This window comes from Strigops habroptila, chromosome 2 (assembly GCF_004027225.2).
Source record: "Strigops habroptila isolate Jane chromosome 2, bStrHab1.2.pri, whole genome shotgun sequence".
Taxonomy (NCBI): Eukaryota; Metazoa; Chordata; class Aves; order Psittaciformes; family Psittacidae; genus Strigops; species Strigops habroptila.
In genome coordinates, this window is record NC_044278.2 from 56,087,186 (window position 1) to 56,105,315 (window position 18,130).

Sequence of the window (18,130 nt, forward strand, 5' to 3'; positions counted from 1 at the left end):
CGGCACGGCGTGGGGAGGGGGGAAGAGCCCGTGGTCCTTCCCGGGCACAGAGTATTCGGCAAACTCCGCCGAGCGGGACTCCATCGCGCAAGCCCCGGTGCGAGGAGAGAGGGTAGAGGAGGCGAGGGGATGCAGACTTACCAGGCGTGAAACACTGAGAGGAGGAAGAAAACCGGCAGGAGCTTAGCGGACATGATCCAGGCAGCGCTGGCCAGGTGAGAGGTGGGGCACGACGAAGGAAACGTTGTAGAGAATGTTCACGTGCAAGGGAGAATGAGGCAACGAGGTGAAGCTCTTAACCTCTCTTCCTTTGTATTCTCAGCTTTATACCCTGAAGAAAATATCCCCGTTCACACCGCTCCAGGAAGGGAGGGGGAAGGAGGGAAGGGGGGGGGGGGAAGACGAAGAAAAAAAAAAACACCACAAAAAAAAGTGTTCCGAGGGGGAGATCCCCAGCGGGGCGGCTTGCAGGGTTTAAATCAGGGTGTAAATCAAGCTCCACGGGCTGACAGGTGTTCAGCGGGCACCGAGCTGCGGCACTTCCCGCTTCCTTCCCGGCGGCCGGTTGCCAGGAGCAGCGGCGCGGCCTCCCCTGCTCCCCAGCTGGCGCTGGCCGTGACCCCCCCGGCTCTGCAGAGCGCGGCGAAGCCCGGGCCCCGCCGGGCCGGGCCGGGCGGAAGGCGGGCTGGGGCGGGGGGAAGGGGCGCAGCTCGCCCCCCCCCGCGGAGCGCCAGCCCCGCAGCGCGGCACCGGAGCGCTGCCGGGGGCCACCCCGCATCGGGGAGCACCGCGTCCCCCGCTCCCTGTCCAACAGGTACTCGCCTCGCCGGCAAGCGAGGGAGGGAGCCGGGAAGTGAACCCTGCCCCCGCCCCGCTGGCGCACAGACTCACACGGGAGAGGGGGAGCAGAGAACTCGCCAGCCGCAACCAGCCCGGACATCAGCCCAGCCCGATGCCCCCCGAGGGGGCGGCTCCTAGGGGGCTGCGGCGCCCGGCGGCAGCATCCTCCCGCTGTTTCGGGGGGGGTTCCCCCACCCCCGAACCCCACACTCACTTGCCGAATGGCCCCCCCCCGGGCGCTGGACGGGCTCTCTTCAGATGGAGGGAGAAGGGTCGGCGCTGCTTCTGGTCTCGGGGTGGTCGGAACCACCGGCATCCCGATGTACGTATAGGCGGAGATCCATGTAATCGGTGCGGCTACAGAGGAGGACCTACAGTACAATCTTCCACAGACAGACAGGCGTACACAACTCAGCGTCTCTGTACATGCCTCTGTATCTAGCTGTATGTATGTAGAAGTTTGCACGCACTGTACAAATGCATGGATACACATATATATGCATACGGTATGCCTGTAACGTATACACAAGAGACAGAGATGCGGTGGACTGAGCTATCTGGGAACTTCAGTATAAATGAGGATTTTCTACTGTGAGAACTCGGAAATGTGGCGGCAGCCAAGTGTATTCAGGGCAAAAGTAGTTTGGGTCTGAACACCGTGTGTCTTTCTATTTCACTAAGAACAGCACAGATGTGATTTTTAGTTACTTCAGTTCTCCCCAGGTGTGTGGAGCTTTGCACCAAGCATCGGGGTGATAAGAATACTCCCCTTTGCTTTCAGAATGGGAAATGACAGAATCTCATCTACGTGACGGTAATCTGGAAACAAAAAGCTCTGCTAGAGGTACGACGAGTGATCGTTTTACTGTCATCAGAAATCTCGGAAGCGTAAACCTTTGCTTCCTCCTCCCTTGGACACAAATTCCAGGTTTTGGGGGAGTCGGTTTTAGTTATGACATTACATTAAGGAAAAAAAAAAGTTCTGCTGGAAGATGCAGTCTTGCTTTTAGAATAACTCCTACATGATGCCTAGAAGAGCTGGTTGGAGAGTTCTGTTCCCGAAGTTATTTATTGAAGGAATGAGACAGCTTAGGGAAAATCCGTTGTGAGCACGGCAATCAATTCCCAGTCATGCACTTCAGGATTTTTATTTTTTCAACCTAAACGTCTCTGCACTAGATTATACAGCAGTTCTCTCGTGTTGACTCTGGCTAATCGCAGTTACTGTGAATTGCTAATAATCACTTGTTACAAGACTTGGGCTCTTTTCCGGCGCCAGCAGAAGAGTGCAGGTGGACTCCAGAACGCCTGCTGCCTTGAGAAAATAAGGAAGGGAAGGAAAAAAGGAAAGGGAGAAGGGAAAGGGAGAGGGGAAGGTGAAGCGAGGGGACTGCAGGAGCTCGGAGGTTGCCTGGATTTCACCAGAGATAGCTGTGTGGAAGCGCGCCTTTACTGGGGCGCGGCCGGTTAAGCGGCACCTCGAACCGCTGATGCGAACTTTGCAGAAGCACCGGCGCTGCCGGGGCGGGCGGGAGGCAGGACGGGGCGAGCGGGGGAGCCACCGCCCCGCAGCTACGGGAGAAACTTCGGCCGGGGCCCGGGTCCGGACCGGTGGGTCCCGGCGGCACAAGGCTCCCCGCTGCGGCCGGCACTGCTGCCTGGCAGCTCGCTGCGGCCAGGAGCGTCTTCAGGTACCCGAAGGTTTCCTGAAGTCTGGTGGTTATGGAAACACTACTCAGGGCGCCGGGGTGGCCCTATCCACGTCCCGGCTCACAGTGCCTGCCCGTTTGGAAAGCAAGGTCTGGAAGCGCTCTACGTAGGGAGAGGCGACTTGCCATCGCCGGCTACCCCCGCGGTGGCCACGTACGGAAAAAGGTGTGTATTCACACGCACTCAGATAGAATAAATAAAAGACGAGCCCAGCAGAGCCAACTGTCGGGGACATGCTGCAGCGGTCGGAGGGGCCCGGGGGTGCTCTGCCGACAGCGGCTTGGGGCGGAGGAGGGGGCCAGAGCCGCCTCCCCTCTGCCACCACCCGGGCGGGCGGCGTAAGTAGGGCAGATTGTACCGTGGCAGAAATCCCTAGAAGACAGACACACCGGCGGCGATCTGCAAAGAGAGGATGGCGAACCCGGTCCAGTGGCGAGCGCGTCCAGTGCCGCGCCTCCGGCCCTAGAGCAGCGCCCTCAGGAACCCTGAGCTGCGCCTTGGGGACGGGCAGCCCCCTCCTTTCCCCTCCCTCCCTCCCGGCCAGCGGCGGCGCCGCTCCGCCCCTTCCCTCCGCCCGCCGATCCCGGCCAGCCTCTTCCACCTCCTGCCGTGGCAGCGGGATCCTCTGGCGGCGGCTGCGGGAAGCGCGGCGCGGCGGGTCGCGAGCGGGCTGTCCCCCCGGCCTGCAGCCAGCCGCAGAGCCCTCGGCGACACCCCTGTTCGGTGGCCGTGTGCCGTTACCGGTGCTGTACGTGGCCATCAAGTCACGCACCCTGGAAAACCCTCACGGTGTTAGACTGACGGCTCCACTCTTTCCTTGCAGCGTGACAGCAAGCTCCAAGGCTCGAGTTGAGTTTTATGGTTCATTAATTGCTGCCTCCCTCTCCTCTGGCTGTAAGGAAAAAGTGAGGTTTAATATTTTCTTTCTGTTGTCTTGCGTGGGTTATTTTTTAGTGCCGAAGGAATACTTTGTTGCCACTTTTTGTTATAGCTCATCCCTCGGTCATTTCGACTTCATTATCACATGCTTTTCTCTTAAGCACACTCTCTGCCTTTGCTAAGGCTTTTCAAATTGTGCATTCAGGTAAGGATCATGATTAGATATCAGGAAAAAAAGATTTTCATTATGAGGGTGGTGAGACACTGGCACAGGTTGCCCAGAGAAGTTGTGGCTGCCCCATCCCTGGCAGTGTTCAAGGCCAGGTTGGACGGGGCTTTGAGCAACCTTGTCCAAACAGGGTGTCCCTGGTGTCCCTGCCCATGGCAGGGGGGTTGGAACTAGATGAGCTTTAAGGTCCCTTCCAACCCAAACCCTTCTGTGTTTCTATGCTGTGATTATCCAGCACAGGTTTTCACAAAAGAACATTTTATCATACCCTGTAATGATACTAAAGTATTTCTATTCTCTAGCACAATAAAAATGGAGCCACATTTTAACTGACCTTTCATGGCATTTTTATAGAGGGCAAATATCTTTTCAACTGGAGAGATACCAAAGGGATACCTTTGTGGTATTTCTTGTGCAGGGAGGGAAGCAAGAGCCTCCCAAAGCAGCTGTGCAGGAAGCTAGTTAGCATAAATGAGGGGGGAAATGCAGAGGCAGGGAATGGGGCTCATAGGTCAACAGTCTCGCTTCCTAGAACTGAGTGCCCCCTTTCTAGCATTGAACAGGTTCCAGAAATCGGGCACCTGAACTTTTCTGCAATTAAATGTTGAAGGAGAGCCCTCACTGCTGGCTTTCCTGGCATCCCCTGACTGAGGCTTCTACCAACACCACAAGCAACACAGGAGGGAACTGGGGCTCCTTTGAGACAAACAGTAGGGGCCTGAAACCTGTCTCCTGCAGCTCCTGGATTCCTCCAGCTGGAGGCTTACTAGAGATTTATTAGAGACTAGAGCCAGTTCACTTTGGCTGAAGGTCTCTGTCGCTTGTGCTGGAAGCACTCTTATTTGTACAAATAATTAAACCTGCCTTGAGGTGGGAAGTGGAACATCAGGTCCAGACACTCTGTGTGCCCTCAGCTCTGTCCTTCAGCACAGGGCTGGCTGCTCTCTGTGGCGCACAGGCAGGGTATGGAGAATCCCCCCTGATGCTGCTGTGCTACAGCTCTTCAGCAGCTTCACATACGCTTGCTGGCAGAAACAGGAGCATTAAGGGCAGGCAGGCCCGGATCTCTGGGACTGGATGTCCACCAAGCAGTTGTTCTGAGGATGTCAGTAACACCAGCCTGCAGCAAAAGAATCCACGGAGGCCGAGACTGCTGTGGGTGGCTGATTTCAGCATTTGCTATATATGTGACAAATTATGCGGTGGTTTTTGTCCTATGTGTAGTACATAAAATATTCCCACCTACAAATGCAACCTATTGTTGTCAGTTCAATGCCTTGCAGTGTATCAGTATTTCTCAAAACCTCTCCAAAATCACCTAACTGAAATGAGTTGGTACCTTGAACCAACATTCTTGCTTTCCTTTTCACTATTTTTTTTTTAGCCAGGACCAATTTAAGCAGCAACTTTTAAGATATGACTGTGAGAAGTGATAATTGCTTTTGAGGATAGCAATGAGAAGGCAAATAATGCAGTACAGAACGGACACTTATACTTGAGTCTATATTAGTCGTAATCCTAGAAAGATCCTTCAGAAGTCCTTTGGGCTTCATAAAATGTAACTTCCATTCTTTCTTTCTCAAAATTGAACAAATGTCCTTAACAAAACAGAAGATGCAAAACTGGTAAGGTAAGGATGTCATTTGAGACTGTCACCGTGTGATGGCCATGTTTGTTTGTAGTGACATAAGACCAAGTTAAAAGCCAGAAAGAATTCAAGCAATTTGATCAAACACTCCTTTAGAATAGTTTAGGTTCCTCTGAACATTTCACTGTCAACTCTAAACTGAGGAGCAAGGGTGTTAGGGGAAATATATCCTTATTACAAATAACATTATCTCCAGATTTAAAAACCAAATAGTTGTGCAAGTGCTACATTCATCTTGTCTGCATAAACTGAATAGCAAGGCAGCTTCATTCAATTTTCTTGAACGTTTAACTTACATGTTGAGCAAGAATTTTTGAGAGACAACACTATTTCATAAAATCATTTCTTTCTCAGTTTTGTACAAATATGTTTAGTTATTCCACAGAGGGTATATTCCATTTAGGAAAAAGCAGAACACAGATAACAGAAGAGGGGTAAGCTTTAAAAAATACATTGTTGCCTAAATTCGTCCTTGGAGTAAGCTGGCACAGCTCAAATACCAGAAATAAAAACCCTTTTCCATTGTATTTGGCTTGTTCTTTCATGCTTAATGGGCGCAAGCGAGGAAATTTGGCAGTAGAACTGCACACACTTACTCTCCAGTGCTGAATTGTTGTAATTCACTTTTCAACTCTTTTTTCATGAAAGCATACAGGAAAAACCCAATGACAGACAATTCCTATTTGTTATTTTCTTTGCCCATGACTAAGCTGTGAAGTAGATGTGCTCCACAGGGTCCCAGCTCACCCATACTGGGGACAGTGACACAGCTCACATCACTCCTGAAGGCCCAAGCTCCTTCCAAGGAAAACCAGAGGAGAAAGCTAATGCACAACCAGATACTGCCCCAGCCTGGAGTAGGAGAAGGCCAAGGTGTTTACTTTGAGCCAGATCTGGGAAATGCTCCCATCTCCCACAGTTCAGATGCCATCAGTGAGTAATGGTCTCCCACACAAACAGTTCCACTGACTGAAGAGAGCTTTAAATTGTTAGGTGTTGCGTAGTGCAAGGCAGTGGCATTTAAGTATTCCAGCCAGGAATCAGTTGACTTATTGAAGCATCTCCCAAACTATGGGACAGTTCAGGCAGGAGTACATGCTGTGAGGTGGTTTCTTCTATCATTTCAGTTCTCAGCAAGGATTAGAAGTGTGTGGGATTCTCTGAGAAACATTTCTGCAGGAAACTTCATCCTGGTTTAGCAAATCCATGATAACAGAATGAGCTTTAATAATTATTTTCTGTCTTTACCTTCAAACACAGAAAGGGACAGTCAATATAACTGGAAGGGATCTATGTATAGAATGTCTATGGTACCACATGTCTTTGGCAGGTAATTATCAGGTCCTCTACACATCAGGTAAACTGACAAATTGTTAACTAAAATAAAGCAAAGGGCTTGATCCTGTGGCTATGCACCTCCACCATTTGCAGGTAGTTCTATATTTAGTGAAGACAAGGAGAATTTCCATGTAAGTAAAATAGGTCAGATTTAGAGGTCCTAGCACTGAGTGCTGCAGTGGAGACCAGAAAATGATGCTGAGCCATTCAGGCTAAGATTTAGACTTGGGTGTAAGCAAATTAAGCAAAGAAAAGAAAATCTTCTGGGGCAGACAGAATGGCTGTGGAGAAGATGCTGTAAAGATGGCTCAGAGTTTCTCCTTCATGTAGTGAAAAAATTCACACTGGAGGCTTTTTGTGGAAGTCTGAGGAAAGAGAAAAGCAACTTCTTGTGATTCTCTTTCTTGGTTAGGGCAGCAGGCAGTCTCCCTCAGTGATTAACAAGACCCTACCATGCCACTCATATCGTGGTCACTTTGCCTTGCCACAGGAGGAATGCGCACCCGTATGAAGTGTTTAGGAGAAAAGTTCTCCAGGTGTGCAAATCCCAGCTAAGAAGCATTGTTATGTTTGTTATCCCTGACAGCCCCTGTTTTGCTGCTTGGGGACAGGATGGGCATTGATCAGCAGGTAATGAGCAATTCTATTGTGCATCACTTGTGTTTTCTGAGATTTCATTTCTACTTTTTTTGTTGTTATCTATTATTATTAATATCTTTATTGTTGTTATTATGCCTATTACTATTATATTTTACTTAATTTCAATTATTAAACTATCCTTATCTCAGCCTATGGGGTTTACCTTCTTCTGATTCTCCTCCCTATCCTGCCTGGGGTGGGAGGGGAGCAGTGAGCAAGCAGCTGCATGGTACATAGTTGCTGGCTTAAACCATGACAGTCCACAGTCCTTTCTGAACTGTCCCCGCTTTGAATGGAGTCTCACCTCTCCTCAGCTGGATATCCAGCCTCTCTAAGCCAGGCATGGCATTCATTGTACATCTCTATGGCCATAGGAAGAGGCAGAAGAGGCTGTAACTCAAGAGTCTTGCATATGCAGAAAGATCTGTTCCCCTTCGCCAGTCACCAGGTGTTTTTAGCTGTTTCAGTGCTGCTCAGTGAATCACTGGGGACACCTTGTACAATGCATGTGCACTTCACTGCACTGCATCCTTGCTGGACTTGGCAAAGCTACATGCTCTTAACGAGCCCACAGGAGGTCTTGTTGGGTCCAACTTTTGTGAGAATAACCTGCATGAAAGAAAAAAAATAGCCATGGGACTTTATAAAGTTTTGTCTTCCAATTGGCTCTGCAATTTTCCACTGTTTTTGATCCCCAAAGGGCCAGATTCATTGTATTCCAATACAATTATCTCACTTTTAAAAAATAAAGAAATGAATGATGAACAAGGAGGTGTGTGGCTGCTGAAAGCCACATGGAAAGCCTACATGAAAACAGGGATTCAAATCCTGTGCTGGGCTCAGGGCAGCAATGTAACTAACAGATGGACACGTCTCTCCCTTGATCCCTTTTACCAGTTTCCAGTCACCCACTCAGTCCCATGGCTTCTCTGTGGCCACTGAGAATTTGCAAATTTCTAATTCCAAAGCATTAAACAAAAAGCAGCAAAAAGGAATGGGTGTGTGAGATTTTTTTTCTCAGCAATGTTTAGGAATGAAGGAGATGAAGAGAAGTCACACAAGAAGCCCAGACAGCTCCCCAGTCTTGGACCAGATTCTCACCTCAAAGTGAAGCATGAACTCTCCTCTCTGTCCCAAACAGAACACAGGGCTGATGCTCCAAAGCTAGATAGCACCTAATTCTGAAACATCTCGATTCACTGTCATCACTCAGAATATACCTTTCTGGGCAACACCCAGGACACATCATTCTCATAGATGTGATTGGGTGCATGCATGTGTGCTTTCCAATTAATTCCTTTGCTCTTGACATGATTTTTTGGTCTCTGTAAAAAGATAACCAGTATAAAAAAGACATTTTGCAATCAAATGTTGAATGCATTTTTTATTTAAACATTAAGATTAAATTACAAAAGCTTCTGGAACAAGGAAAGGATGCCAAAGAGGCAAGAGCTGAAAACTCAGATTGCATTTTCTCATTCATTGTGAAAGCAAAACACATTGGCAGCAGCAAGGCGTTTTATAGAAAAGTTTCAGATGGACAGTACAAAGACCTTTCTATCAATATTGTCACTGAAACACCTTGCTGTCATGAAGCACATCTTTTTGATCACACTTCTTAGTGTTGGCTGATACGTTTTCACTGTGGGAAACAAGTAATAATTATTGTAGAATTACTGTAATTCTTTACTGTTTATCTCTGTTGATATAAGGCAATCTTCTTCTTGGGAAAATGTCCAAAGATTATTTACTTCACCCTAATAAAAATGTCTACTGCTGTTGTTAGAAGTTTTATTTGCACAAGTATGTTCCTAATCTATGTTGATTTCATGCAATATGTCTCTAATTTTTGGAATAAATACTGAGAACCATCGAAAATTCCTTGGAATGCAAAATCCAAACGAACTTCATATTTTCTTTTAAGGGCAAGATTCCACCACCTTTATTTACACAAGTAGCATCCTGCTCCCTATGTTACTTCACTGCAAGCTGGAGGATCAAGCAGTGATAATCAGCATAGCCCCATCAGGATTTACTGCACTGTGTTAACTTCCAATGAAGATTGGGCTGAGCAGTTTTATCTGTGGAGTAATGCACTACCTATCACCAGTAAAGGTGCTCAAACATAGCCCCACACTTAATAATTTGGCACATTTACAACTGGCGTTACTCAGTAACTTATCAGATGACAATAGTGGAGCTCTTCTGTAAAATATAGGTTAAGCCTATATTTGTATGACTGTACATCTGAAGTATAAAAACCACGATATGTAGTACACTTGAACAGTTAAAAAATATAACTTATTTATTTGTAAACTATCAATGCAAGATACTCAGCAGCAAAGAAGCCATGTTCAATGTCTTCTGATCTTTATAAAGATCTGTTGCTGTAAGTAATATAACCGTCTCCGAAACATCTGAGGTTACATGTAGAAACAATCAAGGCAATATTATTTGTACATATTATTAAACATGCAAAAAACTTCCTGAAGAATATTGCCCAAATGTAGAAAGTCGACTGGATCTCAAATTTTCCTTGGTAGCATCTGCTTTGTAAGTATGGCTCACATGTGGCTTTAGAGTCCTTCAGTTTATTTTGGAGAATTGGCACCTTTAATAACAGGCTCCCTATTCAAATATGTGGCCCAGTAAACTAAGTTAAAAGTTCCAAACAGCACTGGAAAAATTATCCGTGACATTTTGTCAATCTTACTGATGCTGTTGTAAGTCTTTTTGCTTTCAGCAGGTTTTTCTTCTGTGGATTTCACTGAAGCAGATACAGTGTTCGAGATGACAGACGGGGCTGAGTCCTTTGGCATGTTTGGTGCAGGGGTCAGCTTCCCAGTGCTGTAAGTATTGGTTGATTTACTGCCCAACCTTTTCTGCAGTGTAAAGAACAAAACGTTAGACTGTAGGAACAAAAAGTGGAAACGTTCTCAAGATACTAACCCAAAAATCTAAGTACCATAATCAATCATGCTAACAGATCTCTGTTAGCTATTCTGACTACTGAACAGCTGTTTCTGCCTTGATTTTATAGTCCTTACTCAGCCTAAATGTTCCCTGACACCAGAGAAAGCTGAGAGTGACTGTCCGGATCTGGATCCCACCTGGTGTGTGCATTAGCAGCTTCTTTTGTCAGGGTGATGTGGTCCTGCACCTGCAGAGGTAGCTGCCCCACAGGCAGTTGCCAACATTTACCTCACCCTCCAGGATGCAGCAAGGAGTGTGGTGAAGGGCTCATTGCCGCTGCCAGCTTCCCATTTTGTATTGCTCTTTTGAGATGCCTGCAGGTACTCACTCTCTCTAGATCATTTGCTAAGAGTCAGTCCTATTCCAAAATTTTATTTTCAGTGTGGAACTCAAAAGTTTGTGTTTTCACAGAACTGCTCTTTTGTCTCTTTTTTTACTGAGGATTCTGTTGTGGGACCCTGACTCATGGAGCTCAATGCGAGCTTTGTCATTTATTTGGGAGAGTGCACAGAGGGTGCTCTGCAGAGATATGTTTCATAGAATCATAGAATGGTTCAGGTTGGAAGGGTAATTAAATACCTTTTTTATGAAGAAGCTGAAAATGATCAATTCAGTTATTTGAACTATGCTGAGTACCTGCTTTTTATTCTAGGTATTTCAAAAATGTAAGGTAAGCACCTTGATTTTAGCAGCTTCCAGGGCTTTTTTGCCATCCCATGCCCAACTCCTCTTGGTGAAATAGTTGACTGTTGCAAATTCAATCAATGCAGAAAATACAAAGGCATAACAGACAGCTATAAACCAGTCCATTGCAGTAGCGTAGGCCACTTTTGGCAAAGAGTTACGGGCACTGATACTTAAGGTGGTCATGGTAAGAACTGTTGTTACTCCTGTAAAGAATAAAAGAAAAAGGCAGAGATCAGTTTGGTAGCCCTTACAAGATCCCTAATGAGCTATGAGCAGACCCCAATTCAGCAGGATACCTAAGAAGGCCACATGAAGTCAGTCAGTGTTTGCATATTATGGTCCAAAAGAGTAAGATACTTTGCTCTCCAAGAAAAAGTGAAAGCCTCCACCCTCAGCTGTTTACTTCTGTGGTGTTCTGGTTACCTCTAGTTGTAGTGTATTTAAATAAGCATTTGTAGCTTAAGCCAAACCCAGCTGTTACACAACACAAAACCTTACTGGTCTTCTATCCCTGTGCACTGATGCATGGTATGTACAGAGTGTCCCTCATTCAGTGGTACATTATAAGATCAGCGCGTAACCCATTTAGCAGTAACTGTCAGAATGAAGTGGGATTACTGATTCTATTTTCTTACAGGGAGATTGTATATATGAAATTGTTGACTGCTACTGATTTCCTTGTCTGTAGCTCCTCCTTTCCCACAGGCCAGTAAATGACAAAGCTGCCACTACTTTAATTGTGGAAGGATTCCCCCAATAGGACAAAATTCAACTCTGAAGTTACATCTTTGTGAACCTGGAATGGATACCACTGGTCAGTAAAGAGATGCTGGTACCTGTATTCTCCCCATACAGCTTGCTGAACTGATTTTTGATCAAAGCTGCCAACTGACTTTAGTAGGTTTGCACAGAAGAATTACGTTTTTAAGAACAGCCGAATGAAGTTTTACATAATAAACTGTTCCCACTCCCCTCATTTTTCATCTAGTGAAAATTTTATATTTCATCAGCCTTCACTGAAGACTTTATTTTCTGCAATCTTTTAGTGATAAATCAAGTAATTTAAGAGAGCCTGAGGGATTTTTTCATGACAACTTCTGTAGTAAATATATGTTTGGAAATGCAAAATCATATTAATTTGTTTCATGGTAATAGAGGTAATTATCACTAATTAACCTCTACATGGTTTTCACAGATAAACATCTTTAAACAGAGATAAACAAAATGTCTTGAAGTGAAATCTGTTTCGAATGCTTAGCTAAAGTATACACTAAATATGATAATATGTATGCTTTTTTCTTCTAAACCATCCTGTATTTTCCCCAAGTGGAAACCCCCCTCCCCGCCCCAAATCACACCTATCTTATTCTTCTGCCTTCTGTCCTTAATCTTCGTATAATTGATTCTTGATGAATGTCTGTCATAAACTTTACCAAAAAAGCACAAACAGTGTTTTTAAATGTATTTCAAATTTAAACTGGAAGAGAACAAGGGAACACTTCAAGCAGAAATAAGCATTAGTGCACTGTGGTTTTATTACAGGAAATCGCTTCCACAAGCCAGACTGATACTTCCCCTGTGCTGGGAGAAAGTGGGATACTCACCAAAGACAGTCCTAGCAGGGACAGATTCTCTGTTTAGCCAAAATGACACTTGCGATAAGATCACAGTCATAATGCAAGGCAGGTACGTCTGGATGACAAAATAACCAATCTTTCTTTTCAGATGAAAATGGGCTGTCATAATAGTATATTCGCCTAGAAGGAGAAAAACATGCATGTGGGTAAAATAATGGATTACCAATTTAGGGATTTCAGCAGGCCAGCCCCACCCCACCCCCATTTGAGGATACCACCCAGCCATTTTTAATTGCATGAAAAATGTTTTGGTTTCTGTGCTGTGGACACAGGACCAGGACTTGAGACAGAAGCGCTTCTAGATCCTGCTAGTCTTCATATACAGCCCCTAAAAGCAGAAGACAATGACTGACAACTCCTACTGCACTGAAAAGCTGCAGTTCTTTTATATACCTGGGATGTCTTGATGTTCACAGGCTTAAAAAATCTGAGGTGCTGGCACTCCCTCAGTCCTAGTCCTTCCTCGTTTTGACTCAGTCCTACAAACAGTCTTAGCAGAGTAATGATTAAAGCCATCTACTCTTAGAAACCTGATTTAGCAGCAGGGCTTAACCTCATTAGGGCAACTGTTACTGCCAAGCCATCAGTTTTCAAGAATGAGAATAGGTCCAGACACTCCTTCTGCACTGCACTTCAGGGACTACCTGTCCCAGCATCAGTGCTGCAAAAATTGCAGCTTTTCGCATGCGTCCTGGCCTGTCTTACTGATCTGAGTACCCAAACCCATCATATTGCTCCTCCAGAAAGAATAAAAAGAATACCTCTCTAGTGCATGCAGTTTTCCTAGAATTTGGTACACCTTAATCCTTGGAGAGATAGATCTGTTTCTGGATAGACAGTGCCATGTCTTGTTCACTTGTGCAATGAATATTGTACTGCCTGCATAGAGAACTCACTGAAAGCTGCCACAGCAATGCTAAACTGCACGGCTTTTTTATATGCCAAATTCACAGCATTGCCTTTATCTGTCTTTTGTCAGGTCCTCTGAATCTCAATAAAAGCCTAAAAACATTCACTCCAAAATCAACGGACCAGCTATCACCTTCCGTAATGTTTCAGAAAAAATCAAAACTTAACTGGTTCTTTCAAACTGCCCCTGGAAAAACATAGTTGTTACTGAAGGCTATTCATTGATGGTAACTGCTCCCCAAAGCCAAAATCTTGCTAGCTAAAACCAGGCTACAATACAGGAAAAATGAAACCAAAAAGTAAGAATAAAAAACAACCGGCCCCTTCAAGCCCTAACAGGTCTCCACTCACACTGCTATCAAAATAATGTAAAAGCATGCATTATTCAGCTGAGAATTGATGAATCAGAGTAATTCCTGTTCTGAAATATATATTGTCCTCAAAGAACAAAACAAATATAGCTATAAGCTCTGTTGCAAGACTTGACTGTTAGTCTCTATAGACCGGCCACAAAAGGAAAACATATAACAGACTGATTCTGCCTTGAGTGAATAGCCCGAGTTGAGCTGCAGCCAGCACTGCTAAGCAGTTAGATTTGGAAGATTATTTCTAAGTGACAATATGGCTAATTAGCAGAGAACAGGTCTACAGCGAAAGGGCTTTCGCAGGTATAGCTACACTGATAAATTATGCTGGGGGAGCTCTGTTACTCTGGATGAAGTTTACAGACCTCCATGCTAAGGATTTTAGAGAGAAAGACTGGAATAGGACAGAAATGTCTTACCCGACAGCCTGCCTCAATCTTTGTAACTTTCTTCTGGAGTCTGATTTTCTCACAAAATGGTTCCCTGAAGAGGGATGTGGAGATGAACAGGGAATGCTGTGAAACTGGGGAGAAAATCCCTATGAAATGACATTTAATTCCCTTCCATTTAGTGTAATATTGAACTAGGGATGCTGAACAGCTTATAGTCTCAGGAGGAACCCCGCTTGCTCTTCAGGAGCATTTATTTTGTGGATGACCCATAAAATACGCCACCAGCAGCAGGGTCTATGTGCCTGTAATCTGGTTCGGAGTTGCTGCTGCTCTGGGATATGTTTGAGTCACAGTTTGCCTGCTCACTAAGGAGCGACGATGTGCATTACTGATGTTGACACTATGCTTTTGGAGCTGGAATTACAAAAAATCTACACAGCTTCAGCAGAGCAACAGGACCTTTTTTTTTTTTTACCTTTTTAAAATGCAGAAAATGAATGCCTACATTTTGAAGGCACTCCACAGCTGATTTTTAACTTATCATTTTCTTTAACCTACCAAATCTCTTGTCCCCACTGAAATAATGTCCCCACCTTGATTTTGCTTTTTTTCCAACCTATATCTTCTCCAACTTCCCGTGCTGTCCCTTTCAAAAATGCCTACACCAGGAATGCTTCCTCCAGCAGACTTAGGGCTTAAGAAAACCCCACAGCTTGGTTTTTAATGCCCTGGGATCACTGCTTAAAATAAAGCTAAAAGCTGCCTGACTTGGCCTTTTGTTTATATAGAACAAGATACTGGCTCTGTTGAAGTGGCAAAGCTCCCTTTTACTTCTACAGGGCCACTGTTTTATCATTAGACCATAAGCTTATTTGAGCAAGAACTAATTTTTGTTATAGGTTTATGGAGCACTTAAAAAAGAATCCTGTTCCTGATGGGGTCCACTCATCACTGCACAAAGCAATTTTAATAACAATTTTAGCACTGATGAAAAGCCCTAGAGCAGGATCGGCTGCATTTCTTCACAGAGTTACGCTACTGTGCTGCTGGTCTTAAGGCAGCTTTTATGCTTTAAAAGCTGCTACAGTATTTTTTTTTTTTTCTTGGTATCTAGATGATGGAGTTCTGGAGGTCATGCTTACAAATTCTCCAGGATCTTACATGCATTCTTCTATCACCATTATTCTGGGATTCAATAGAATATTTTAATGAGGCTGGACCAGCCCCCAGGCTTGTTTGTTTACTGGATATACCTGGACTCAGGTGTATCAACATCTATTCTGGTGAGAACCTGACATATATCTGTGACACTGCATCCCTGACGATGCTGACATCCAGAATATTTTGGCTCATGAGAAATGCCTGTGTCCTTTTTAGAGTGATGCATGAAAAAACTCATCTCAAGGAAAAATCAGAATTATTTGATGCAACATGAAGGGTTGAATGCTTCTTTTATTATTTAGGCTTTGGATATTTTAGAGCTCAGGCTCCAGCTGGCAGAAGATAAAAGAGTGGGTTTTTGTTTTGTTTTGTGGCACTGCAGATCCTAAGTTAGCAATGAGAGATTCTGGATGTTGGGAACAGAACTGGGCAACCATTTGCAGAAAGCAGCAAGATCCACTTGGACCCAAATTCCATATCTGACTCTTTTCAGCACTTGTACCACCAGGACATAACAGATGTTGGAAGCAGTGTGAGTAGTCAAATATCTTCTCTTCTGGGAGAATGACATTTGGGTATGTTAGCACCAAAAAAAACCACAACCCCAAAGAAATGGCACATGTCAAAGCTATTTTCTGTGGCATGGTTAAAATATTCTCAGTTTCAAGACTGGTCGGTGAATTGGGAGTGCCAGGGTATTTTTTCTGAGAAGACAGCCAAACTTAGCAGCTCGCCTACAAACCCAGCAGAATCTCAAGGGTTTGAGGCAGGTCCAGCATTTCCATTAAAAAAAAAAGCCTGCTACAAAGGTGAGCGTAAATGTCCTATGATATACACAAACATTTTGCCTATGCAACTGCATGGGCTGTGTAGTTCGACTTGTGTGCCAAAAACCCACAAAAGATCCAAGCACTTGGATTGTGCAACAGCTATTTATTTCTTTTTTTCTTTTCCATATTCAACAATTCAATAGAAGGAAGAAATGCCTTCATAAGTAACCCTGATTACTGGCCTCCTACGAGCCTGATGAAGTCCAGAAAATCCACGGCTGACTGATGCTTTCCCTGTGCAAAATCGGATTTTGCTAATCCCTGGTTACAATCTGTGTCCTGCTCTTTGTGATCCACCCTGCAAATCAGAATCCAGCCAGCCCAGATGTAACCCGAGACATTAATATAAAATCTTGACGTTGGAAACCAAGCATTTATTAGCCTAAATCTTAAGATATAGGAGGGAGGTCATTACTGGGCAGAAACTTTGGGATTTGTCTGAAGAGTACCCTTTTTCCTTGGGCTTAGGAGTACAAGGACCTTTCACAGACAGAGCTGCAAACTGGAGGTGTCCTGGAGCTGGCACGCTGGAGCACTCACTGCCTGGGCTGGATGGTTTTCTTGCTCTGAGGAGTAGGGCAAGCTCGCAGGAGATGCCCCAGTACATTCTCTGGATCTTTTTCTTGGCAACAATGAAGGCGAGAGGGGAGCTACCGTTCATTGCAGAAAACAATGCGGCTATGATGGTAAACTGGTAAGGAAAAAAGTGTCTTTGTTCTTTAATGGGAGATCGCATACTCATGCTTTTCCTGCAGCAGTGGCTGTCTATATACTTCTCTTGGCTTTAGGTATCTCTGCTTTAGCAACAGCTTTGTGTCTCCTGAAATGGGCAAGGGAGAGGGTGAAGTCTATAGGATGGAGATAGTGGTTGTGTTTAGTGGCTCCCCTGTGTTGCAAGCCTTCCCTCAATTTGTGTCCCGTTTGGAGACCAAGCGGCAAGCTCAGCTGCTCCCTCTTTATTTGCTGTGTTTGGATAGTTTGAGCAGGAAGTTTCATGTTTAGGTCCAGCTAACTTTGTGTGGAAGTGTAAGTGTACCTGTTTTTGCACCTCCTAAGTTTCCTGAAAATAGTAGCAGGTTCCTAACTCAAGCTATACCTTGTCCTCTACAATCCTGCCTTTGGCTCAGAGCATGTCATTTTTCACCAAGGACACAGTACATCACCAGAAGACTCTATCATGCTTTGCCAGCAGGAATTGCTCCGCGTCGTGTGGCTGTAGTCTGCCCCTCTTCCCCATTCCAAGCCCTGCACAACCAGCAGCGGTGGAAAACCCCCTTCCCTTGATGACAGGCTATTTTGTTCCCCACCCCGCTGGATGCCACTAATGCTCTCCAGACGAGTGCATTGTGTAACCTGGTTAAGCCCCAGTCCTGCTGAGCCTGTGTGATGCCTATCCTGGTCTCAACCCGCCCCGGGAGTCCCCCTGCCAATGTATGCCCAGGGCTGCCCTTGCGTGGGAGCCTTAAGAAGCCGGGGAGGGGGGGGATGGCTCACGTGGGTGCGCAGCCTGGGATTAAATCTTCTTTGCCTCCCTAATGCTGCCACATCTGGCGCCTCCGCCTGCAGCCCCGGAGGAAATGGGAATCCTCGGAGTTTGCACCTCCTCTCCAGCCACGTGGTCCTCCAGACATGCTGCAGAGCCATGCCACAGCCCCCACCCGCCCTCTGCTCCCTCCACATGTGGTTTCATCAAGCAAATCATTTTAAAGCAATGACTGAAATGGATCAAATGTGGGGGTGGTTTTGCCTCCTGGGGTGGTTGTTCCCACAGGGAAATAAGCCAGCAACAGCACTGGCAGCCTCAGCAAAGGCAGGCGCCAAGAACCTGTGTGCAGCTTCTCCAGCCTGTTAAATAGCAGGACCTTGGATGCATCTTCAGCGACATCCTTGTGA

General features: G+C 45.6%; 2 protein-coding genes and 1 long non-coding RNA gene across 7 annotated transcripts in view; 1 reads left to right on the forward strand and 2 right to left on the reverse strand.

Moving 5' to 3' along the window:
- The window catches only part of GABRG3 (gamma-aminobutyric acid type A receptor subunit gamma3), a 391,763-nt gene extending 389,597 nt beyond the window's left edge, over positions 1–2,166 (reverse strand). For all 4 annotated transcript variants that reach the window (XR_003989999.1, XM_030476091.1, XM_030476090.1 and 1 more), the window contains exons 1-2: positions 1,055–2,166; positions 142–331 (exon numbers count right to left, since the gene is read on the reverse strand). Coding sequence is in view for 3 of the 4 variants with exons in the window: in XM_030476091.1 (XP_030331951.1) it covers positions 142–194 (53 nt within the window). In the remaining variant the exon portion in view is untranslated. The remainder of the gene's footprint in view (positions 1–141; positions 332–1,054) is intronic.
- Positions 2,167–8,650: 6,484 nt separating this feature from the next.
- GABRA5 (gamma-aminobutyric acid type A receptor subunit alpha5) overlaps positions 8,651–18,130 on the reverse strand; it is a 55,291-nt gene continuing 45,811 nt past the window's right edge. For both annotated transcript variants that reach the window (XM_030476086.1, XM_030476088.2), the window contains exons 8-10: positions 12,548–12,700; positions 10,935–11,146; positions 8,651–10,165 (exon numbers count right to left, since the gene is read on the reverse strand). In XM_030476086.1, the coding sequence (XP_030331946.1) occupies positions 9,875–10,165; positions 10,935–11,146; positions 12,548–12,700 (656 nt within the window). In that variant the 3' untranslated portion in view covers positions 8,651–9,874. The remainder of the gene's footprint in view (positions 10,166–10,934; positions 11,147–12,547; positions 12,701–18,130) is intronic.
- On the forward strand, positions 9,991–17,656 carry LOC115603793. The gene is made up of 5 exons (XR_003990000.1): positions 9,991–10,132; positions 11,632–11,757; positions 12,486–12,629; positions 15,790–15,939; positions 16,381–17,656. It is a non-coding gene; the product is annotated as an uncharacterized LOC115603793 (long non-coding RNA).